The sequence below is a fragment of the Gadus macrocephalus genome, chromosome 15 (assembly GCF_031168955.1).
Source record: "Gadus macrocephalus chromosome 15, ASM3116895v1".
Taxonomy (NCBI): Eukaryota; Metazoa; Chordata; class Actinopteri; order Gadiformes; family Gadidae; genus Gadus; species Gadus macrocephalus.
Window position 1 is genome coordinate 12451631 of NC_082396.1, and position 26921 is coordinate 12478551.

Consider the following 26921-nt stretch of genomic DNA (forward strand, 5'->3'; position numbering starts at 1 on the left):
TTTATAAAGTCGCTAGAATATGGGGAAACAGTGTCTGGGGGAGGACCCCGAGACCCCCCGTTTAAATTATGAGCCCGACTATTTTTTTAAGTGCTACATGGAGATGTAACAAGTTCCCCCAATGGGACCTTCAAGGCAGCGCTTGCTATGGTTAGGGGATAGGACCTTCCAGGCAGCGCTTGCTATGGTTAGGAGATAGGACCTTCCAGGCAGCGCTGCCTTTAAGGCTCCGTTGGGGGAACAAAACACCTTCAAGTTAGAAAAGCCACTGTGTCCGCTGGTGGGGCCCCATGTTGTCCAGAATGTGCCCTTTTTATTTTTTCGCCCCTGCCCTTCAAACAGTCTGAGTCCACCACTGTGTAGTTATATGTGTTATTTTATCTAACTGTTTGATTATTTCTTAAAAAATTGAAATGTGTGGGGCAACTCTACGGAAAAGGATTAGAAAGATAGTTCTCACTTTATTCTCAGAATTCTGACTTTAAAGTCAGAATTCTGACTTTAATCTCAGAATTCTGACTTTAAAGTCAGAATTCTCAGAGGTTGGTCCTTACAGGTACCCGTAGTTCTGACTCTCAGAATTCTGAGATTAAAGTCAGTATTCTGATTTTTTTCTCAGAATTTAATTATTTTTTTGTGTGGCCCTAATCCTCTTCCGTACAACTTCCGTACAACAACCTCAAAAAACAATATTTTGATGTTTTTATAAAGTTAAATATCTCCCTGGGAGATGAATGCTCTGAAAACAATAGATTTACGCAATACAGTCCTAATAATGCACCATTGGGATCTTCGGTGGGCCCAGTCATCAGCGGTTTGCCACATACTTAGTTTCTTCACAGCAAGCAAGCAATTCTCAATACTTATTTAAACTAGGGTATGCAATATATTTTAGATTTCAGATATTTTAGGCTGGGACCCCAGCTCAGAGGCACTGTCGGGTGAAAATTGTACCGGCCTACGTCATCTGTTTACATCTTGACAACCTGCCTGGTAACAGACGACGTGATCGTCTGTTGCCGGACAGGTTGCAAAAAACATTCGAAATAACATAATACAGATAACGGATCGCTAGATAACACTTGTTTTTACTTTATATTTGTATTGTATTTAATTGTTTAATCGAATAGCAAAAGACGACGCGATCGTCTGTTGCCGGGAAACGGGCGATCGCGTCAAATGACGTAGGAAGGTTCTTGAACATTCATAAATGCGATTAAACAATTAAATACAATACAAATATAAAGTTAGCAACGCCAATAAATGTTAATGGTAAAATAAGTGTTCTGTCTTGTCACGCTCAATGAAGGAGTGCAACGAACGAGCATGAAAGTTCGCGAATGTTCAAGAACCTTCCTACGTCATTTGACGCGATCGCCCGTTTCCCGGCAACAGACGATCGCGTCGTCTGTTGCTGTTCGATTAAACAATTAAATACAATACAAATATAAAGTAAAAACAAGTGTTATCTAGCGATCCGTTATCTGTATTATGTTATTTCGTCTTTTGGAAACATGAGCCGAATGTTTTTTGCAACCTGCCCGGCAACAGACGATCGCGTCGTCTGTTACCAGGCAGGTTGTCAAGATGTAAACAACAGATGACGTAGGCCGGTACAATTTTCGCCCCCGGTACAATTTTAACGTGACAGCACCATAAATCCAATTTGCCCTTATGAAATGTCATCCAGGTCGTTGCCTAATCCCAAACACAGTTATAACTGTTGTGTACTTAACTGTTGATGTGCTTGCATGAAGTGAGTGTTGTAGGCCATGGGTTCATGAGGTCGTCATGAGGCCCGTCGAGAGCCATGGAATACTTGGTTGCCACTCTGCTGCTTCAGTCTCTGTATCTTAAAGATCAAATCTCTCCACCTTTCCGTCCTGAAATATGTTTTTTAAGATTTATACCAAGGCCTGCATGTCAAACAAACTATTCTGTTGTGTGCAATTCATCCTTGGCAGCTTCCTTTTTTCCTATTCCAAGGACATCCCTTTCCCCTCACTGCCTCAATGTTCAGCTCAAACTTTAGTAGAGTTGATTTACGAGTTTAAGATCCTCTCAAGATATTCTCTATTTTCTCCCTGTCTGTGTCTATTTGTGTTTGTATGAGGGCCGCACGAAGTAATGAGTCCCTGGAAGATTTCAAGGATATGGAGTTGAAGGACCACGATAAAGACACAGCTTAAGAGAAAGACTGAGCTTTCGATCGCTGCGCTACATTCTTCATTTGAATGGGCTTGTTGAAGGGGATGAAATAACTGTCTTCTCTTTCACCACCTAACATACTTCTGTTTGATCCCTACTTTTGTTTTATCTATGTCTAGTGATCTCTTTGTGTTTCGGCATCTCGTTTGTTCACGTGATGGTGTGGCCATAGGTATTTTTTCAGGTTTTTCTGCACACACACTTCAACAAGCCCAGCGTCTTTAGAGTAGAGTGTAATACACACAGCTGTATGGTTGACTCTATGCAAACACAACGCCATGGCTAATCCACTCTGGAATTGCTCATTAGTTACAAGGAGGCCAGAGCTACTAGTTGTACTTGTTATGACCCCTAGATTCAGCTCTAGTTAATCCATCCGATCATTTTGAAGGCTGAGCAATGAAGTGTGAATTTCTGTTTTATGTTGTTTGCAATGCTAACTGAATGAAATGAACATTTTAGTTAAAAAGTTATCAAATGGAAAATTGATGAAGAGAAACTTCTCTCGCGGACACGTCGGACAGCGAAATATTTGATTTAATCTTAAAGCATGATCATGGGAAAAGTACTGGCAGCAAAGTTACCAAGGATACATTCAGCGAGACAATAGATGAACAAGATTCTTATAGGAAAACGTTTTCATTGTGGGTATGGAGTGGGAGTGACCTTAGGCCAAGTAAATTTGTAATACAATAGGTGGATATTGGACATGTCTGCAGGTCTGTAAGACATGGCTGTAAACAAGTTTACACAACAAAGAAGTCAGTCAATTGGCCTGTTCTCAATACCAGACTGACTGGCTCCAGTGGGAACTCAAATCCGAATTACCTTAACCTCTCTCAGTTAAAAGAGAGGAAGGGATGTGTTTTAAGGTACAGGGAGAATGTATACAGTTCCTTCTAATGTGCATAATAATTATATAAATAAGGTTAATATAATTTGTATATGATTGTATATTTAAAGTTGATTGATATTTCCACGACAAAAATATATACTTAGGTTATGGACTAAGTAAAGGCCTATGTAGAATTAGTTTATTTTAGAATTACAGGATATCAAAGTAGTCCATATCAAGACAATTGTGAAGACTCTCTGAGTGTAATGGAAACTGAAACTTAAATTTGAAACAATGTTATGGGAAACAAAATAAACATACATGCGTGTGGTTCTTTGTTTGTTTGTATATATGGGGGTGTGTGTGCGTGTGACTGTGTGTTTTGTAAAATAGGGCCTGTCAATGCATTAGTGTAGCAGTACAAATCCTGATCAGGAGCTGAAATACAAAATGCAATAATGTTTATTTAGCCTCACAAACTCAGTGCAACAGAAACAAAGTTATGAAGTAATAGAGACAGCACAAATATGCTCTCCAGTCAAGGCTGATATTGTGACGTAAATGTACAGACCACTCGATCTCTTTGTGATGCATGTCTGAGTGGCGCCCTCAACAAGGCTGAACATACAACATGTGACTGGGCCGGGTATTGATCGGGAGACCGTATGGGAGGGCATGAGCACCGTTCACAATCACGTGTGATTGTGAACGCTGACAGCCCTGCTTCAGCTCTATATACTGGTCCCATGTTCGGTCGATGGTCACCCCTCCCCCAAACGTTAATACATATTTTGAATACAGAGGGATCAGGTAGACGGTCCTATGTTCCCAGGGTCCTATGTTCCCCCATTCTACATATGTGTTTTATGTGCTTTCCCAAGGTCCTGTCAACAGAGTTCTATGTTCCGGAAAAGACCTGGATAATATTTATGATCTATAAACTTTAAATGGGTAAAATTTGTCCCGAACATAATTGTGTGTTACCAGAATATTAAACTTGCAAAATGAATGGACAATCCTCCCCTGGTGTGTGTATATATATATATATATATATATATATATATATATATATATATATATATATATATATATATATATATACATACATACATACATACATACACACACACACACACACACACATTGTGAAGGCTACACATTAGCTCACCTCCCCTGATGTTTATATATGTTGTGAGGGCTACACATTAGCTCACCTCCCCTGATGTTTATATATGTTGTGAGGGCTACACATTAGCTCAATTAACACTGCTAGGTCTGGATCCAACTCTCCAACTCCATAAGGAAATCACAGAGCACAATTGTTTTTTTAAAAATATATCTATACATGTATATACTTTAATACTGACATGGTCATCATTACCAGCGTGCATTTAGGAACTGTAAATAAATCTCATGATAAGAAATACTCCTTACACAAAGAAAAAACAACCAAACATACAGACGTACAGCAGAACAATTCTCAACATGCCTTTGTAAGTACAGCACAACAACCAGTTTTCAGAGGAAGTTGATATGCAGGGAAAGGAATGGGAGAATTATGGGAACTCTACCTATCTATACATAGTGGATTTTCTGCCTCCACTTATCAACATGCAGTGCAATCTGTAATCTTTCTACACTCCTTTACCACACTCTCACCCTGACTTAAGCTTTATTGTGTGTGTAGGTGTGTGTGTGTGCGTGCGTGCGTGCGCGTGTGTGTGTGTGAGTCTGCTTTGTGTATGCGTGTTTGTAAGTGCACTGTGCATTTGGGTTTTGGATAATGGGTACATTTATGGACAGTAACACTGTATGGAAATGTTATTTGGGACACCAAAGTGCTATTTGGTTATTTTCTGCATGTCCTGTACTATGATTAGAATGGCTAAAAGCTGTAACCTTAACTTTTGACCACTTTCTGTTTCCCTTTAAAAAGTAATATTGGGAGAATACAATAATGTATCTACTCGCAGGTTGGCTGACTGTTTGTCACGCTGTTCTATTTCTAGTTGATATACAAGACATATTTAAGTCTCCATCATAGATACATTTTGCATCATCTAACCCTTTTATGGCAACTGACAAACCATTTGTTTCTAAATGAACCAATTGGATAATCATTCAATCAACCAATTACTTAATATACATTTCTTTAAACCTGGGATCCAAAATGGTAGCAGTTGGATTGAGGTGAGGGTCTACAAGAAAACAGTTTTTTTTTTTTAAAAGAAGACAACACATGCTACACAGACATATTTCAGCACGGCAAGAACACAGAAATCCATTACTAAGTTGACTAACTCTGTGAGCGAAACCGGCCTGATCAGACATCTCCCCAGAACACACGTACTTACAAGTTCCCATAGTTACACGTCAAAACATTCCTAGATTCGCACACAGTTGGAGGGGTCTTGGTATAACGCAGAAACGACAGTGTTACATATTCAAAACATTTTCCAATCACCGCGTATAGAGGATTTGACAAGGAGTCTTGTGTGCACACAGACATCCAGGGAGCACATAGAGCACACAGTCAGGTAAAGGACATTTCCAGATCTCATCGCCTCATTCCAGATTCACAAAGTGACCTCCTTCCGCCTTGGCGCTCTGCTGAGATGTATAAGCAAACTCGGACGAGGCAGGGGATACTGAAAGAGCATAGCAAAACAATGCCTCCCTCTGCCACTGCCATTGTGGAGGCCAGGGGACGGGGCGGATTTTTCAAAAGAGAAGACATGGTGAGATAAAAGTGTGGTTGAAGACATTTGAAGAACACTAGATAACTGCAGGCTGTTGCTGGGCAGGGAGAGCTGAGCCCTTACAACAAGGAACTGTACTCTGTCTCCCTCTCTCTTCCTCATGCTGGCAGGCAACTATTTACAGTGGCTGCCTCTGGACAACCATCCTTCCTCGTGTAGTGTGTGGTTTATGCTTGGTTAAAGCAGCCTCACCTGGTGAGGTTGCACACCGGTGGTGCATAGAATAATCGAGGCATACAGTATAGACCAGCCATCGTGTCACACACTCAATGAAGAACTCTGACATGTGAGCATGTAACACCTGCTCTGCCGTGTGTCTGTCACCTTTTTTCCCGCACTCGCTAATAAACGGGGCCTTTGCCCCACATTATTGTTTGATAATGATTGTTACTCACATCTGATCTGGAATGACGCAAACACAGAACCCAGAAGAGGCCCGGTTATCCCTGGAGTTTTGTTGATAGATCCTTAAATCCTTCTGTTGAATCCGGTTTCCCCTACACCCCACACGCCCCCCCCGTACCCACACATCAAGTAGGACAAGCCATTGTTGGCAGGCTGAATCAAAGCTTATCTATGTTTCCTCTGTGTGTGTGTGTGGGTGCGTACATAAACTCAATTCTCAACACGCAGCCCAGCCGTGAAGTGTCTCTGATGGGTTTTAGGGGATAGTGGGCAGGGTGAGCCTGAAGCCAGCTTTCCCCCAACCTTATTCCCTGACTTAAAGAAACCCCTCGCCACTCGTTACCATTGCGCGGCTCTCTGCTAACGATGACAGGCTACAGGTACGACTAGGCGGACTAGGCTAACAGTGTAGTGTACAACTTGTGGCGGCTAGCTTGGGGGGGGGGGGGGCAGTTCAGAGGGAACATCGGCAAGGCAGGGGCAACAATGGGGTTAACAATGGAGGGGGGCACACACACATAAGACACACGGACGCAGGTGTCCCGTGGGGATGACCGTTACATAGGGCACACTTTGTTCTCCGGGATGGGCAGCTGGGCGAAAGAGCTGCAGGGGCTGGGGGGGTCTTCGCCCGAGGACCCGGCCCGGCCCCCCACCGGGATTTGGGCAGCGATTGCCGACATCTCTCCAGTCTGGCTCTCGGCGGTGAAGCCGGGCCGCTCCGATGTCTGGTTGATGTTGTTCTCCGGGATGGTTCCCTTGCCGGTAAACAGCTGGATGAGGCATTTCCTGAACTGGAATGAGAGAAGGAACATTGGGAACATTAACATCTAACGCTCTGAAATGATGATGTTGTTAGACAAATGCCCGACAATTTATCATGTAGAAAAAACAGAACAAAGATATCAAGTCTAGTCTGTTTCTCTAACTGTTTGAAACAAAATATTCTACTATTATAAGGCTAGGATGACCTGACCACCAATATTTCTGATTAAGAACCTTACTGCTGGTTTGCTGCAATGAAGCCAATAACACATAAAAAACTACTTGTCTCAGATCGCCAAGAAAAACAGCATTCTAGAAATTCTAGAAAGAAGTTCTAAATCCCTAAACTAGGAATGTTCGTACGCACTAAAAAGTTGGCATTCATGAGGAGTTCTTATGCTTGCACAACTACCCTTGATATATCAATCGCTACTCGTTCTAAATCCTATATGCTCATGCCCGGCTTAGCTCATATATTCACGCCTAATGACGTTATATATGACCGTTAATGGTCATTAAAAGTCATGGGAAATGTGTGAATGAATATGACCAAAATGGAAATAGACTATTCATTGTTGATTAATTAAATGGATGTGGACGGTAAAATGCAAATGATAAATATAGAAAATACATAAATCACAGAGTGCGATATAAGTTATTATGAAAGTAGGACGTTTCTTGTAACACCTACGATCAAAGCTAAAAAATAAGCCAGAGCGGTTTGCAATTGTGTCCCGCCAGTCCCCACCACCTCCCGTCACATTGCTCTCTCTCTGCTCTCATTTGATACAATGTTAATTCAATCACACGCAACACGTGCGCAAATCCAGACACACACCCAGACACAAACACAACTTAAGATTCAGCATATTCAAATTATCTAATAAATGGGCAATTATCAATCTTATTGATTCAATTGTTGTACAGGCCTACTTAAGGAATAGGACTTCGCCAATTTTACCATTACAATTCTCATTACTTACAGGAAATTGTATTTCTACAATTTGGTTAAAAAGCATTATCTGAACAGAACAAATTGAACCAATTTATCAATTCAAAGCTTTGTCGAAAACACATGGTGCACGCAGATTTCTTTGTACACAACATTGGTAAATGAGAGCCCTGGTTCTGTGTCTGTCACACTTTCCTTTTAAAGGAAATCTATTGGTCAAATGGTTCAAATGGATTTCGTAGACAAAAATAGACTTAGGCAGAACAATGAGGAATGCCAAAAGACATAAAATCCTTACTTTAACTTAATACAAACAAAGAGAAACACATCAATAGTCGACTCCTCTGTGCATACAGATAATGCAAATTACTTTTAAACTAAGCATGTTAGTGGAAGTGGAAAATATGCATGGGTTGCTCTTCTGAGGTAAGCGGGAAAAACTCTGGCATCAGGTGAATGCAGAGCCATTCAGCCCTGCCCCAGATTAGCAGTACGTCTTCCGCTGAGCCTTCCCAGCCAAGCACAACATAATCACCTACGCAAAGGCAAATTGAGCAAGGCACCAGCAGATCTCACAGCATTATTCTGCAGCTCCTAGCCTCCTCCCTGAAGCAAATACAGAATTGACCCAAATACATTTTTTCAGGAGCAGACCTCATATTTCCATCTGGGCTCCTGTCCTGCTGGCATCAGTGTGACACCAGGTAGATGTCCTTGTGTGTGTGTGTTTGTTTGTGTTTGTGTGTGTGTGCTTGTGTGTGCTCAGCTAGACTCTCTGGAGTAAACAACAACAGTACCGAGATATGTGGAGGGAGGCGGGCAGCAAAACAACCTGGAAACCCTCGGGACAATCGCAGCATGCAGAATAACCCCCTCCCGCCCACCCCCAGCCGTGGTACATAACTGGGCTGGAGTCAACCAAAGAAAATCTTGGTCGATTAGAAGTCGGCCAACACTTCGACCAATCGATGGGATGCAATAAAAAATAAAAAACAATCTGCACGTTATCTGTAGATTGACTAAATTGTCCATGGTGCCATCTACTCTGGCTGGAACCCAAAATATCAGGGAGGTGCTGTTAGGAGGATGTCATGTGGGGTTTTGGATCCGCTCTTGGTCAGAGTACGACTATGTCCCTCCCGCCCCAGAAAAATCATGGATTAAGAAGCGTTTTTCTCCTTGTGACTGTAACACCAGCGATTGTCTGATCAATGACATTTTGATTAAAGAAAGGCATTTCAATGAACCAAGAGACCAATCGTCCAGGACTTGACAGCCCTATACTTATAACTCCATCAGCGTAGAGAACGTGAAGCGGAGCACTGGATAGAGATGCTGGAAAGATAAGAGGAGACGGAAAAAAATGAAAGAAAGAGAGAATTGACGTCCTTTGACTGTGGTAAGTAGTTGAGCCAGCTCTGACCACGCTTAGAAGCCCAAGATCTTCCTCCCTCCCGCTGCCCTTATTGTTTATATTGACTCAGCGACGCTGAAGTCAATGGAGTGGGTACCATTCACATGGCACCCACTCCTCCCCTCACACGCACGTCCAATAAAGAGGAAATAGAACAAGCAGCGGCAGCCCTGTGACCCTGTTCTACCCTCCCGTGGGATGTGTGGGGCTCTCGCTATATTCTGATAACCAACTCTGACAGCTTGGTGACTGCAAACCCTGGGAAGCCTATAATGGATGCTCATGAATAAAACAGGGAGCCTTGCAATGCACACACGCCTCACAACCGGGGAGCAGTGTTCAAACCGGCTGAAATACACGCGTCGACGCGATAGCGCTGTGCTCTCTAGTAGTGTTGCATCGTCCTTGAGACATGCTTGTGTGAGTGCATGTGTGTGAGTGTCTGTGTGTTTCTACCATGTGGGTCAGGGTCTATGTGGCAGCGCTTCAAAGCAGAAGTGCCCTTGTTTTAGGATGTCTTCTCAAGGACACTGTACCTGGACATGGGACTTCCCCTGTCAATTAAGTGTTGTCTAGACATCCTAATGCCTGTTTTAAGTCTGAATTCCATTTGCTCCTTAATAAGGACATCTGGGAGCCTTTCGGGGATAAAAAAGTGAGCGCCACTAGTACACAGTGGGGAGATTAAATACGTTCCAAATCCACAGTATTTGCACTTAAGTCTTTTATAGACCCTTGATGTGGTTTTAAAGAGGAAACTATATGACTTTGTCCTATATGCTGTTTTGCGTTGACAAAGCCTGTTTCAATAGCGTGCCCTTTTCTAATGCCTTGAACTTATTTAAGCATATGCCTCTGAGGATATAATTCAGTTTATATATCTATGAGTAATTATTTGGTTTGGAGGTAAAACATTTCACGGTTGTATTTCAGCATAATCTGAACTGCAGGTGATTCTGTCGGGGCACTCGACTCCCCCAGTTAAAATGTTCAGAGTAATTTGGCGTCGAACATTGAACGTTGAACAAGCCAACAAGCTCAAATAATGCACAGTAATTATCGAACCAGACTGTGAACACCAATTCGGTTACAATTTCCAAACCTCCGCAGCAAACTAGAGGGATCTAATATATTATTAAAGCACCAGGCTTGGACAATTGTACTCTCTGGATTTCACATTTCATTTATTCATACACCATGCATTATTGAGAAACAACCTAAAACTCAGCAACTACCGTAAAAGAAAATCCATCAACCGACACCTTCCATACAGGCCTTTTAATGTGTTCCGTACAAACAGTGGTTCCGTGCCTCCCTTGGGTCAGCATTTGTCTCGCCCTCTCTATCCGGCACACTCGTGTAAACTAGTTGCACACGTACACTGGTGTGTACGTGTGCACCGATCCACACAGTGTTTCCAGCCAGGCAGCAAATGGTGTCATGGACAAGGGGCAAAGCACATTTCCATACTTTAATGAACAGACATCACGAGAACAGCTGTGGAGCCAGGGGTTAAGGCCACACAGCATCCTCACCCTCCCACCTCATTCCAGTCCTTCTTTTTTCAGGATGTAGGACACAGACTCCCTCCACTGTCTCTGACACACACACACACACACACACACACACACACACACACACACACACACACACACACACACACACACACACACACACACACACACACACACATGCAACTAAAGAGAGAGACAACAACTAACCCCAAGGCTACAGGTTAATTTACTCGTGGATGACATTTGCCACACACACCCCCATACAGGCAATCCCCCTCGTACACACACAGCTACACCCACCCGCACAGACCCGCCGCACACACAGGGACACAGCACACACACACAAGCACAGAGCGCGGGCCCCCGGGCCACAGCTACCTGTTTGTTCATGTAGACGTAGATGACGGGGTTGTAGACGGCCGCCGTCTTGGAGAAGAAGGCGGGGATGGCGCCCACGCGGGGGTCCAGCTGGATGGTGGGGCACGCCGTCACCACGATGGAGAAGGCGGCGTACGGCGTCCAGCCCACCATGAACGCCACGATCATCACCACCACCATGCGCGTCACCTGCCGCTCCGGCTTCCGGGCCGTGGCCAGGCGACCATGGGACACCTGGGGGGGGAAGGCGGGACACAGGCGGGTGGGACAGGGAAGGGTGGGCTCCGTCCCGATTTCTGTGGCCTACCATACCTGCTTCAATGTAAGGGCACGGTGAGGAGACTAACCTTTACTAGTTGAGCCTACTACCCGTGCCCTGGTGCATAGGAGCAGTCCCGTTATTAGAGTTATGAGCGACACCTGTGATTGTCCATCGATGACACAGTATAATGAACAAAAAGGGTTCATTATACTGCAACTGAATTCGCTTCGGTCGCTTACAATAAAACGTGTCTGCAATAAATGTATATACTTCGTAGTAAATAGTCGATAGAAAGATAGTCTGTTGTAATAAATGGGGGTGAATTAGAGTCTGTCATTGCTACTGTGTATTCTATTGTCATGCTTTTGCCATAACAGTTGAGGTCAACAAAACATTGTTTTACGAGCACTTTCTGGATCAGGAAAACATCAAGATGAAACGTGGTCCAGCATCTCTAACATTTGTTTGAGGTGATAGATAACATCTTGAACAAGAACCACTTAAAACATGCCAGCAGCAAAACTAACACTGTTTGTCACCAGTTGGTGACTTTGACTTTGAAAACCCTTGTTCAGAGAACATAGTTCTCTGTGACTGACATTGTCATCTATACAAGTTGTTTTGTTCAGAGTTACACCAATTAAAATAGGGTTACACTTTATCAACCTTAAACTAGACTTGAAGTGGCCAAAAAAAGGGCTTCACTTTGAACTATAGAGGCCCATGTTGAAATTACCTCATCTATCTCTGTAATAATAGTTATAAGCAATAGCCTAAAAATGTTGTGGACTGACCTTCTTGAGCTTTTGTAGGAGCTTGCCGTAGCAGAAAATGATCACTCCTAGAGGCAGAATGAAGCATGTGACGAAGAAAGTGATGATGTAGCTGTGATCCACCATGTTGGTTGAGTACCTGTTAGGGGGGCGGGGAAGGGGGGAGCAGAAAAACATCATTGTATTAATTTATGACACATGTAGTTTCACCACCTATCCAGAGCACTTAAAGCCGGGCGCTTCAATGCAATGGTCATTTATGGTCAACTGCATCATTGACGGTATCACAATGTGCAGTGAATTTGGAGTATTCGACAGATGGAGACACAGGCACTACAGCATAAAGACAAGTGATAAAACTCTCTCTTTGTAATATTGTGTGTATTTGAACCTTTTTAGTTCAATTATAATTTAATGATGATTTCACATGTTCAAGTACTACGCAACAAAAGTAGTTCTCTGCATTTGACCCTGCACTAGCTACTGCACTCGGAGCAGCGGGCAGCTCTTTATACTGCAGACCTGGCGACCCACTGCAGGTCTACAGCTGCTGCCTTGGTCAAGTGCCAAAGCAGGAGTATGAACCCAACATGTGTGTCTTCAGGGTGTGGGACGAAACTGACTCACCAGGAGGAAACCCACCTTAACAAGGGAGGAACCGACAAACTCCACAAAGAAAGGTCTCCAACCCAGGCCATCGGTGCTGTAACTTCTAACCACTGTTCCACCATGCCACACGCAACACATGTCGTGAGACGATGTGGTCCTCAGATCTCTTTGCTTCAGCCCCAGAAAGCAAGCACATTCCTCATCAACAGCTCCTTCAAGGGCTGAAAGCCGGTTTATAGAACCCGTGATTCCTACAGTACAGCTCTGGACCGGAGAGGCTATTTCTGGCAATTATGGCCTTTAGCTGGTTAGAAAGAGGAGCTCAATTGTGTTGCACATCAATTGAGTTGGATTAAATGAGGTAGAGTTCAACCGATTATTCAGCACAGATGGGACATTTTACAAACTATTGTGAACGTGTATCTCCGTTTTGCATGGAGGCTCTATACACAAAGGCATTGTGTATAGTCATTGTATACCTGAGAAGAGTTTTTAATAGTTGTGGACCTGACTGGGAGTGGGGCAGCTTAAAATGCATGTCAGACTTTGAATTACTTTTTCAATGTAGGCTACATCAGAGATCTTTTTTTCAGAAGGAAATTCTCCACTTAATGAAAAAACCTTCAACGCATTATTCTGGCGATAGGGTTAGAAAATGTGGGCTTATTCAAGTAAATTCATTTCTGAACTGTTTTCAGTTTATTTCTCCCCACAAACGTCATCTCTCGAATATACAACACTATCAGCTCCTTGTTCAAGATAAAAAACGGACAGAAAGGGAGGAAAAATCAAACATTCAACTTTTACTTGACTTGACAATTTGGTGTCCCCTCTTCCAAATAACCCAGCCAAAAAACAATCCATTCATGAAAATAAATCCCCGGGAACATTAATGGTTTGTAAAAAAACGGGACACACAACAGAAGTATCCGACCTTGGCCAGGGATAAACCACAGAACATCATCCATTGTAGACCAAAATTCTTCAGAAAAGAAATCGAAATGGTGTGAAATACAAGTGATGCTCTCCTTTTAGTATAGCCCTCCATTGACCCAATGAGCTTTGGCACAGAAATTGAAGGCGCTGTCCATTTAGAGATGCCGACATTCTAATGTTTTGTGTTGTAAATATCTTGCCTTTTATTTGATTTTCTGTTGGCTTATGGCCTTGTACCTGTGTGCATGACACTTTCCCTAGCAGCCACGAGAGATTCTTCATGAACCACCTCCAGAGTGCAACCTTGTTTCTCTTAAAAAAAAAACATGTGTTGAACATTTACCACTCTCCAAGTCATACCTATCCAGACATAACTATACCATAAGGATTAAAATAACGTTTCATCACACCGTAGTGTTATACTATAGGGGTAGAGGACGCCTAAGATTTATTTTTACACGTTAAACGGGTAAGGGGTGCGTCAACGAATCCGGAATCTGTAGCAGGCCAATGAGTGTGAGAAGGATAGGGAATGGCCACTCTTAGTGGCCAATGTGTGGAGGGGGAGGGTCCTAGAGATTAAATATCGAGCGAGCGCAAACATCTCTGTGAGAAGGAGAAAGATTTCACAACCTGCTATGTGTATTTGAACAATTCGCAAACTATTGACTCGTTCTTCCGACCTGCGGTTAGTGTGCCAGTGCCAGAGTCCTGCACAGGTCTTATTTTGCAAACCTGCATCTCCCCCTACCCGCAATACTTAAAACCGCCTCCAACCCGTGTTCCGACAGTAATCAGTGAAGGTGTGTTTCGGTGCAGCTCAGTTACGGCTCGCGTTTTCCCCCGCCGACAGTACCCCTCGTGCCCACTGCACCGTCCGTCAAAGGACGTCGGAGGCATTAAGGTGGGGGTTAAACCGGATCGCAATAGCCGCAGCAGCTACGTTAGCATTGTGACCTCATAGCAGCCCGACATAGTGTAGCCTCGTAATTAATCTAAGGAAAAAGAAGAACGCGCACAATGAGCAAAGATCAACAATGTAGGACGTCCAAGAAGGATGGCAAACTTTTGTGCAACGTTTTTTTCAATAAACTAAGCTTTCGCCGTCCATAAATACATTGCGGATAATGTGTTTGTTTATTATCCCCCTGTCTCATGGTAGTGCGATTCTGTTGACCAATCAACGGAATGTGTGTGTAGCTTGAACTTGCCGGCACCATTTCAGGCGTCTCAGTTGTCCGTGAAGATCGCGGATCTAACATTAGTTCGGCATTACATTGATTAATTCGCACAGCAGTTTTATTACATTTTATACCGTGTATTCTCCGTGTAAATCCATGCACCGAACCGTGACGTCCGTACCGATTCGTTTCAATACTAATACATGTATCGTTACACCCCTACCTATCTGCCTTTTCCTGCTCCAAACTAATGTTATTATATCGGCCTTTAAAAATCCACTATCAGTCGACCTCTTAACCAAGGAGCCTCTTTTAACAACTGTGGCAAACCCCACAGACACTATTAAAGGTCCAGGGGTAATGATGAAATCTAATCATGTAATTACCATGACAACCTATGTACAACCAAAATAGATCAAATTGTATTATCCATCTTCCCAGGGAAAAGGGGAACTGGTGAGTCTGTGTGCTTGTAAAAACAAGATGAACAGTAAGTGCAGTTGGGGATCAGAAAAAATCGCGGCCAAGAGCAGGTGTGGTTTGTTAGGCTCCACACCTCTCCTTACTTTTAGCTTTTTTAATCAGTTTCTAACAGTTTTAACCAATGTGTTTCAACAAAAATGCTCTACCTCAAAGAAAGACCTGAATCCAAGCCAAGATTCAAATAAACAGGTACAGAGAAAATGGATGTGTTTGGACACTGTTACTTTGCCTGTGGCTTCTGATTGCTCCACCTGATCAAGGTCTTAGTTTGGCTAGAAATCAGTTATCTACCTCTGGACTTCCTACTCCTCTGAATAACACACCAAAATTTAAGTTATACAGCAATGAAAAAGGCAGTAAACAAATCACGAAGAGGAGCAAATGGCATGCTTACAGCACTCTACTGGTTTTGCAGCTACTAAGTGGGGATATCCAGCTGAACCCTGGTCCAGTAACAAATTTAAGCCCTGTTCAGAATGTGCAACTGAACACAGCTGAAACAACGCTGGTGCGTCATGTCAACACCGGAGGAACAGAACCATTGGACTTTTTCCACATGGAGTCGTTTGCTGATCTACCAAGAGCCAACAGTGACTTCACTTCTCACCCAGAAAGTCAATCAATCATCAGGGAACATTGGACAAAGCTGAAGCAATGCAGGCGCAGCATGTTTCCACAGGAGAGAAGGAACCCACGGACCTGCTTCATTTGAAACTGCTGCCTGACCCACAACAGCACACCCAGGATTCCACTCCTCATGCTGCCGACTTCAGTTTACCAACAGTGTCAGAACCATCTTGCTCATACCAACACACGACAACAGGGAGGAAATATGCAGTGAAACATGCAATCAGTGAATCCTGCAAACACAGTGGTTGCGCTGAAGGTAAACAGAGACAATTTAGATTCTTCCAGACTGTAAATCATGCAAAGGTCATATGGGATGCAAAGACCAAACCAAAGGGTATTGTAGGAGGACACTTGAACATTTGAAGTATTATTTCAAAACAAGATCAGGTTCAACACCTATTAACAGACTCCAATCTAGATTATTTATGTTTGACTGAAACTTGGCTTAACTGTAATATCCCAACACATATGATTGATGTACCAGGTTATGTATGCTTTAGGAAAGATAGATTGATGGGTAGGGGGGGTGGAGCAATGATTTATAAAGGAGAGTTTTAAATGTATTGAAATTAATCTGGACACACCTTTGGAGTGTATTGCTATTAATGTTGTGTTCTTAACAAAAATGAAATTCAATATTGTAACCCTACATAATCCTCCATCACATGGTGCCTCATTTTACCAGGATCTAGACTAACTACTTAAACAACTAAATGATAGCTGTGAAACTATATTTTTGGGAGACTATAATATAAACTGGTTGCACAAAGGCAGCAAGCAAAAATTAAAAACAATCTCTCCAATGCATAATTTTCAGCAAATGATCAAAGGAACAACGAGACTAACTAAAGTCAGCAAAACCCTCATTGACTTGGTCTTTACAAATAGAATTGAGGGAGTAACAAAGACATACAATTTAATCACAGGCCTGTCTGACCACAATATGGTTTTAATAGTTCGAAAACTAACCAAAAACGTCTAAAATCCTGGTGCAATGGTAAACCGGAGTTTGTAGGTATTCCAAAGAACAAAACACAATTTGAAAACGACTTACGGAATATTTCTTGGGATGGTGCTATACAATCTCACAATGTTAACACCTGTTGTGATACAATGATGAAAACATTTACTAATCGGATCCAGAAATACACTCAGAAATTGAGAAAGCCACGTCGTCCCAGGGTTTTACCGTGGTTAAATAAGGATATTCACCGACTAATGAAGAAAAGGGATATTGCACTTAAACAGTCATTGGTAACCAGAATTAATTCAGACACACTTATTTTCAAAGGTTTAAGAAATTAGGTAACAAAGGAGTTGCGTATGGCAAAAACCAGGTAATAATGATGGATTGGAAATTGCAAATGAATTTAATACATTTTTCACTAAATCAGTTAGGGAACTGGCAACTAAATTCCGACCAATGGAGTTTGATGATATACAGAGAGATCTCTCAACTTCTTTTCATATTAAAGAGGTAAATCAAAGTGAGATTGGTAATGTTATTAAGGAGTTACGGCAATCTAAGGCTAAGGATTATTTTGGATTGGATACTTTAATTATTAAAAAACACAGTTCTGTTGTCCAAGTGCCAGTGACTCATGTTGTCAACTGCTCCATCAGAAGTAATGAATTTCCTGAGCCCTGGAAAAAGGCAATTATAACTCCCATTCACTAGTCTGGTTCACCTGACCTGGTTTTTAATTATAGGCCGATTTCTATCTTGCCTGCACTCTCAGGGTGCACTCACACTAGGCCATCTGGCCGTGGCCGTTTTAGCACCTAACCGTGCTCAAATCTGCCAGTGTGAGTGTGGCCAGTCTGGCCAGGCCGGGCCAATTTGGCCACTTGGGAGAGGTGTGCTGCTACAGCACGGGCCGCTACGGTACAAATGCTAATGAGCCGACACGCGCACACGCACGGCTACGCAACCTGAGCTGGATGACGTATAGTCAATGCGACGACAACAGACATAATGAAGGCGACGAGCCTTCTTTCCCATTAAACGGTAAACATTGCGTCAAGCGGTTCAACTGTTGGTGTGCTCTCTGTGTTGTTATCCATTGTTGTTAAAACTCTGACTGGCGGCAGACTTTATTATGGTCGATGCAGCGGACGCTTGGTGATGACGTGTTACGACGTGATGACGTATGTACAAGAGCCTTCCGTGGCCAGGCCACAGCTGCGACGGCCAACGGCCACGGCCAGATGGCCTAGTGTGAGTGCAGGCCAGAGAACAATGGGGCCATTTGAGCACGGTTAGGTGTGAAAACGGCCACACGGCCACGGCCAGATGGCCTAGTGTGAGTGCACCCTCAAAAGTTCTTGAGAAAACAGTTGCTAAACAACTTGTTGATTACTTAATAAATAAATAAACATCTACTGCACCCCAAACAATTTGGGTTAAGAGCAAGGTACTCAACAGAGTTGACAAACTGCTACCTCACAGAAACTATAAAACAGTTGTTAGATGAGGGTAATGTTGTGGTGGCAGTATTCTTGGATTTGAAAAAAGCCTTTGACACTGTACCATGAAATTCTCCTTAATAAACTCAAAACATTTAATTTCTCAGATGAGGCAATTGCTTTGTTCTGATCATATCTTAAACATAGAGAGCACTGGGTTAGATCCAATTCTACCCTGTCAACTGTCCAGACTTGTTCAATGGGAATTCCACAGGGTTCTATTTTAGGCCCTTTCATTTTTAGTTTATATATTAATGATTTACCAGACAGTTGTAAAAAAGCCAAATGCCAAATGTATGCAGACGACAGCGTGGTATTTGTGTCTGCAAAAACGACTCAGTTGGCAGCCAAAACTGTCAGAAGAGATGTCTGGTGTATCCCAGTGGCTCAGAAACAATCATTTGACTTTAAATTATAAAAAGACAGTGTCAATGTGCTTTTCAATTAAAAGAAAAGCCAATGAAAATTCCAGAATAAAGATTGATGAGATAGAGATAGATCGACCGATACCGATTTTTTAGGGCCGATACGATACCGATATTTTTTCATCAGCCTTAGCCGATACGCCGATACCGATTTTTCTTTTTATTATTATTATTTTTTTAAAGGAACATTTATTGAACTTCAATATAAAAAACAATATTTAACAAATAGTAAAAACAGGTGAAGTAGAACAAGTAAGAACAAGTAGATGAACAATATTTAACAAATATTAAAAACGGGTGAGGTAGAACAAGTAAAAAAAAATTAATCTGCGAAAATCAGCCGCGTATCGGCCGATACGATACACGTAAAAACCGCGAATATCGGCCGATAATATCGGCCGACAGATATATCGGTCGATCCCTACTCTCAAGGCAGCACAACAATTTATGAATGCCATGATGATATTTTCCCATTTGTCATATTGTATAACCGTTTGGGGTCAAGCCAACCAAACAACAATGACACCAATAAAACCATTATACAAACAGGCACTTAAAATAATGGATCAGAAACCTACTAGATGGCATCATTGCCAAATTTGAAAGAAACACAATTTACTGGGATTTGACAGCTTTGTTAACTTTTAATTTTTAAAAAGAATTTTCAATTGTGTGAACAACCTTGCTCCAGAAATACTCTGCCAATTGATAAACAAACTGAACAGTAGAATTTGAACTGGGGGTGCAACGAGCGGAAATTGTAGAACAGCGAAGCGCAAAACCACATTCGGACAATCATCGTTTGTAGCAATAGGCACTTAACTGTGGAATACACTACCATCAGAAATCAAAACATTGACAGAGCTCAAGGTTTTTAACACACAAGTAAAACAATGGTTGAAACTGAATAAACCCTGTGAACATTGACACGCACGCACATGGGCGCGCGTGTCCGCACACGCAATCATTGTCCTTGTTTTTGTCTTCATGTCTCCTGTATATGATGTCTTCTGTATTTTTATTCATGAGTAACTTTTAGTAAAGGCCTAACCAGGGACAGAGGTTGCAAATTAGTCTTGACTAGAAACCTGTATGCATGGCATCTATTTTATATTTTGTATGAAACAATGTACAATGTATTTGTCCCTGCTCAATAAACTTCTAAATAAAACAAGTGTTAATCTACTCCACACACACACACACACACACACACACACACACACACACACACACACACACACACACACACACACACACACACACACACACACACACACACACACACACACACACACACACACACACATGCATGTTAGTGTGCGATCAACATGCTCTTTCAAATGTGACAATAACGTTAATCAGCAGGGCAAATGTGATGGATTGGATTTGAAGAGGATGCAAATAGGAAACCCTGGGGGTGAGACCGTATATCAATCGCGGCCCCTTCCTATTTATTACTGGATGTCACTCGTTCTGTCCCTCACATGTTGCACCCTTTCAAAGCTTCCACAAAAGGGAGATGTGCCTCTGCTGTTGCCCTCTTCACCTGCCCTCCGGTTACCTTCTGCACAGACGGCATATGGACGCTTCGACCGGCATGAAAGGACAAATTCTAATTGGATCAGCAACAGTCACAGACAGTTCTTTGTGTGGCTAGGCTCATTGTAACTCTCTCCCCCTGTCTCCCCCTCCCGGAACACCAGTTTTGTTTGCAGAACCTGCCGAGGAGTCAATGATGGCTAAATGATTGGTGACAGTAGCCAAGCGGTGTGTAGTGTAGCCAGAGGCAGACTGGGTCATCCATACAATCCACCAGCTTCCTCTTCCCTAATGCTGATGTCTCAACCGGTTTCCCCCATTGTGTTTCATCTGTGCAATAGCTCTCCTTAACTGAACGACAGCACCTGGGTCCCCTGCTATAACCACCAGCCACAATAACCCTCTTTCTCCTTTATCTGTGGTTGTTGGCGGTTCAATGGCATTTCCCAGAATGCACCCTTAGGCCAAGGTCAACGCTGACATGATTCTTGAGATACTTAAAAATATATACAAGGCCCTTTTACACCATTGGTGTTAGAACACAGCTTAAACAGAGAGGAAGAAGAATGTGTCTCGATCTATTGCATTGTTTGTGCTTGGGTGCATTTGTGAATGAGTATGTTTGAGTGTGCATGTGTGTGTGTGTGTGTGTGTGTGTGTTTGTGCCATGTATCCATGTGGGTCTGTGTGTAAAACCAAGGTTTCGTTCCTCAAACAGGTCACAGCTTTGATTCATGACAACCTTGAAATGAAACAGCGCCGTTTTTTTCTCCAAATTCCCCTTCAATCCAAGGTGGCCCACTTTGTGATCACACGCGAAAGATGTAAAGTTAGATAGTTTCACACTCACCCCTAAAATCAGCGCCTCCCACTGTGTCCCCCTGCTTACCAGTTGGGCTCGCAGGTGGTTCCGATCTTGCTGACAGTGTAGCTGTTCCAGCCCAGCACGGGCGGGAAGGTCCATACGAAGGAGAACGTCCAGACGAAGAGGAGGCCCAGCATCGAGTGCTTGCCCCGCAGACGCACATTCCCCAGGGGGCGGCAGATCACAAAGAAGCGCTCGAACGACAGCACGGCCAGGGACCAAAGGGCAACGATCCCTGGAAGAGAGACAAGACGGGATGCTGGGATGGTTGTCTCTGCCACTTTGGGTTGGACTTATGTGAAGCGTGAAGAATGTTATCAGTAAACCACATTATGTTTATTGGACTGACCAACCCCGGTCTCTGCCCCAAAGGGTGGACGGCGTAGCGGTATGCTGGCTGCCATGTTGTCAGCAGCATTGAATAATTGCAAGCAATGAGTTGCCAATTTGAAAACCCCATCACGGTCTACTACCTATAGAGTGGCGAAGTCACGCCCTTTCCGGTAGAGCCCATGGGACCTATGAGATCGAAAAATATGAATGGGTTTCAATGGAGAGAAAGTAATTATTATATATCGTTATATGCCCTGGATTACACATATGTTGTTTGTGGATTTAAATTATAATTTTTCATTCAAAGAAACGCGAAGAAGTTTGATAAGGTTAGGTTTTGTGTGAGGCCGCTTTGTGAACTACAGCTCTTCGCTGCTCTCGACGCGAATGATATACGTCACCACCCTCACTTGGAACTCCGGTACAGACATGGCGATCCCTCTGCTCCGATTTTTTTCAAGGGGAGGATAAAAGAATCGAAAGAGGTGAAAACCATTGTAAGTCGAGGCATGTGGAGAGTTTCAGTTAGCTGATGGGGAGATTGTCTGTCTTGTCCACACCAGTCGCATGGAGCGTGACGTCACATACGAGTCGTGTAGTCTTTCTCATTGTGTTTTCGCTACAGCCTTTAACTGAACAATTGCACAATAAATGGTCAAACTCTTGACATGAAAAATGATCATATAAATCCACAAACAACGTATGTGTAATCCGGGCATATAAAGACTAGGACCAGAAGAAAATTACTTTCTCTCCATTGAAACCCATTCATATTTTTCAATCTCATAGGTCCCATGGGCTCTACCGGAAGGGGCGTGACTTCGCCACTCCGTAGAAGGATTATCAGTCTACGTCACTCAACGTCACTCCCCGCTCTACGCGCATGTCGTTTGCAGAAAGAGACAGAGCGACAAGAGCCGCAATCATGTCTTGTTGTGCGGTTGGTTGCACAAACCCTTTTAATAAGACTGATTATCCCATTTATTCTACTTCTTGCTTGCCAACACAATAAAACAATTCAAATACTTTAATAATTAAGCTTTTATTATTCGTATTTCATGCTTATTAAATGTATACTCTGTTTGAGTTCATCTCCCTCAAAAAGTAGTGCAGTAGACACCTCGAAGGGCATTATCCCGCTTATACCATGGTCACTTGCCAAAGAAAATAAATTAAGATCATTCATTTATATTTTCATGCGTTTTAAAATCCAAATATAAAGTTTTTCTCATAAATCGGAAGGACTCTTTCTACGACTTGGCAACGGGAGGTATTCTAGTCTGCTGAGCTATGAGCCAGAGAGCTAGCGTTATGGATTGTACATATTTATAATTCAAAATTCGTCCCAGCCTTTATACCACAGATATTCTAGAGTCTATAGCATATAACCGCGTTGTCTGATTACAGTTTAATTCCTTTTTCACAATTTACTAGCTCTCGTTTTGATGAATAATAACCGCGCCATCATCTCAATGGGAATCGCGACGGTCTATACTTTCAACCTACATATTTATAATTCGAAATTCGTCCCAGCCTTTCTACAACAGATGCTCTAGGGTCTATAGCATATAACCGAGTTGTCGGATTACAGTTTAATTCATTTTTCACAATTAACCAGCTCTCGTTTTGAAGAATAATCACCGCGCCATCTTTTCAACGGAAATCGCGACGGTCCATACTTTCAACATAAAGTGTTAATATTTATAATTAAGAATTCGTCCCAGCCTTTATACCACAGATACTATAGGATCTATAGCATATAACCACATTTTAATTAACCAAACGGAGATATGGCAACCGGTCAAATACATTTTCTTTTTGCCACCATTCTGCGCGCGCATCCGTCGAGTTGATAACCAAATAATCCCTATAGTATACTTAACTAAACGGGGTAGCCCGAGAGGGTCTGGGGAAGAGCAATACATTTCTTACTAGTTTCGATACGTTTTTGCGGGAGCCAATCACCAAGCTGGCTTTTCCCCCTGGCGCGCTATTGACTACACAATGACGACAGAGTATCGACGGCAAGCAGCCAATTGCGTACAGAGTAATTTGAATTTGGCCCATTGATCACGCCTCTTGTGCTAAAGAAAATGACAGCAGCTATAGCCTACTATATGTGCAGTCCAACCTTATAATCGCTTTCAATTTAATAAAGGGCCAAAAGTAGGCTCTACTCAATCAACTGTTTTTGGGATATGCATAAATGCTGCTCCATACGGGATGTAGGCCTATTCTGTATGCCGCGCCAAAATATAATAAAAAAAACTGAAAATCAAACTGAAATTATAATTCACCCTTGCAAAATGGTTAATTGGTGGTGTTTCTCTTTGCCCATGCTGCTCTCACACGTTCGGCATGAGCATACACTGAGAACACGCGCCAAACCATGTGGTAGACCCGTTTATGCACCACTTGTCATCAAATAATCCTTACCACTCCACTCCCTCTCTCTGATCTGCCACAGTATACATGTTAGGGCTATGCATTCACACAAAATAAAATGTATTCAGTCCCTGTCAAATAAATATAATCTTCCTGCAACCCAAGCGCACGGGTTGAAAAATGCCATTAGACCATTCCCAAACGTCTAATTAATGGACAGAGAATTGACGTCAGGCTGCGATCGAAGTTACAATCTAGTATGCAGAAGTTGTCCTAACGCTGGATAATATATGGGATTAGTCGAGATGCTTAGTCGAGAAACAGCACGCTCATTTGAAAATCTATACAGAAAAGTCCATCAACTTACCAAAGAAAGTAACGGCGAAGCCCTCCAACACGCACGCCCAGGTCCCGAGGAAGAAAAACCCGCGAGCGTTGGTCAGGAAACTTATAAGTCCGCCGGTGAGCGAAACGAGAAAGTCGGCGATGGCTAAATTGACGATGATATAATTCAACGGTTGTCTGAGCTGTTTGAACTTAAAGGTGACGAACATGACCAGGAAGTTCTCGCTCAGACCCAGCGAGGTGACCACGAACATGAGCACAGCCAGGAAGGTGAAGTTCCACGGAGCCAGGGACTTGATGGGCCCGGTGAACGGGTCGTCCGGCAGGTCGGCCGCCTCGTAGATCTTGGGCGCTTCGGTGTAGGAAACGCCGTTCACTGAAAGACTCACGGTATCCATTGTTCATTATCCAGACGCTCTGGACTTTGCCTGAGTCACCTAAATGAAGTTCAAACCCTCAAGAAATGAACCATAAACGCACCTGTAATTAGGGCTACTTGTTTCATGTTTCTCATTTTAGCAGACTCCTGCATAACAAAGCCGTAGCATTACGCTTCAGATTAAAGTCTATGTTTTAAAAAAGTGACACTCTTGCAAGTAGGACTTTTTTTCTCTGGATAACTTCCTCGCTTAGAGTCGGGCGTCTCATGAAGCGCATGGTGGACCCGGGAGTCCGCAGACCCACCGCGTTTCTTCTTCTTTCTCAGTCCAGATCTTTAGATCTTAGCGTAGGGAAACTAAACGCGAAACCTAGAGAGTAAAGCCTTCTTTGGTGCGGCGGACCGAAACGAAGTCTCGAAAAGCGATATCTGCAACAGAACAAACGACTGTTTAGTGGCATCTTGGAAGCTCTTATATACACAGCCTTAGAGTCGCAGCCGCTCGAGCATCCCTCTGCCCTCGAGGAAGAGCGAGGCGCGTGCGTCCTCCCGTTCCCCCCCCCCTCCGAGCCTCGTTCACGCTGATGCCCGGACAACAAGGTCTCCGCGCTCCGATTCAATTAAAAACATATCATGCGTTACTGGCCGTGGTTCGTTATTGTTTTGCTTTCACTGAACCACACACGCTTCATCGTGATTAGTTATAAATCCATAAAGTACACAAAATTGCAACTTTGTATTTCATCTTTGGTTTGCGCTGAATCTCTTGTGTCCCATTAATGAGTTAGTATGGAGCAGGAATGTAATGTTATTGTGCAGCAATGAAAGGTTCTCTATTGTTTGATAATAGGCTTACTATTCGAGTATTTCAACTAGAGCTGGCTTCCATTTTGCAATAAAAAGCAGTTAAACCTATTGTTACTCTCGAAGAAATGGATTCAGTTATATAAAACAAAAGAAAGAAACATGAAGACACAGAGGCATCTCTATTTTCTGTGGATGGACCATGCCAATATATGACACAATTAAACATGTTTGAAATCTAAAGGGGATTATAAATGTATTAATAACAGTATGACAAAGAAATACATCAAAAGTTGTTTCGAGCTCTAAGCATAGCTAAGACTTTGTTCCAACCATGACTATAGAACATAATGCTCCTATAGTTCAGCAGGACGTTTTTTATCTGCTTCATGTTCCACCTCTCCAACATTAACAACGCTTTGATATTACTGGTCAGGTGTTTAATAACCACAGACATACTGCTCGATATCTAGTGTTTTCTCCTGTGGCTATGCAAACACAGTGCCTCCGTTCTGGCCCGGATAACTTTGGCTCTGATGGCGGGTTTAGAGAAAAAAAATCCTCGGTCTTTCTATTTTCAGGCTTTTAGCAGAACTTATTTTAAATAACAATATGCAGTTTCAAACATGTCTATCGGCCACCATGAAGTAGGTGGATTATCTTGACTAGGCTATTTGTACCTGAACCGGTTTACGTTAGTTTAAACCTTAGTTTACACCATTACCAGTATCAAGGGATCGAACGTGTCTCTAAATGTGATGTGGAATGCCTAAGGAAGTGTCCATCACTAACACCAATGAACCTGACAAAGCTGTCATCCTAGGACGCACAAGGGTGTCGCTCATAAGACTAATTATGGGTCTCCTCATGTTATGCACCAGGGAACTTGTAGTAAAGCTAGTGTAGCGTACTCTGTTCCCTCGTACATAAGAGGAGCAGATCCATCATTAGTGTCATGAGTGGCACCTGTGCTTGTCCTACATGATACCCTTTTCTCTGAGGCGTCATCGTAGGCATCTTTCTATGTTCAGGGCACTGAAGTATTCCAACCCAGGGAAGGTAAGTGTAGTTCCAGAGCCCAGGTGCATATAAGGAGCAGACCCATAATGAGTCTCTGTGAAAGAGTCTATTAGGAGTTCATATTTTACACTATTAAAATAGAGCAGCTTGAAGAAACTTTAATCAGTTCAAAAGATGTGTTTGATGTTCTTATTGTTGTTTGCCACTTTATGTAACCCTAGGGACTAAAAAAAATCAGGGTTGAACAGGACTTTCT

General features: G+C 42.8%; 1 protein-coding gene across 1 annotated transcript; it reads right to left on the minus strand.

The window, feature by feature from the left end:
- Positions 1–3487: 3487 nt before the first annotated feature.
- Positions 3488–25409, minus strand: valopa (vertebrate ancient long opsin a). The gene is made up of 5 exons (XM_060073098.1): positions 24485–25409; positions 21424–21634; positions 12287–12404; positions 11231–11464; positions 3488–7001 (listed from the first exon to the last, which is right to left on the minus strand). Exons 1-5 carry the CDS (start codon positions 24858–24860, stop codon positions 6765–6767), a joined length of 1176 nt encoding a protein of 391 aa, XP_059929081.1. The 5' UTR covers positions 24861–25409; the 3' UTR covers positions 3488–6764.
- Positions 25410–26921: the final 1512 nt, after the last annotated feature.

Coding starts and splice junctions, on each gene's coding strand:
- valopa (XM_060073098.1), bottom strand. CDS start 24,860: ATGGATACCGTGAGTCTTTCAGTGAACGGCGTTTCCTACACCGAAGCG. Junction 11,465..12,286: donor TCCTACAAAAGCTCAAGAAG/GTCAGTCCACAA, acceptor TTCCCCCCCCAG/GTGTCCCATGGTCGCCTGGC. Junction 7,002..11,230: donor ACGTCTACATGAACAAACAG/GTAGCTGTGGCC, acceptor CTCTCATTCCAG/TTCAGGAAATGCCTCATCCA.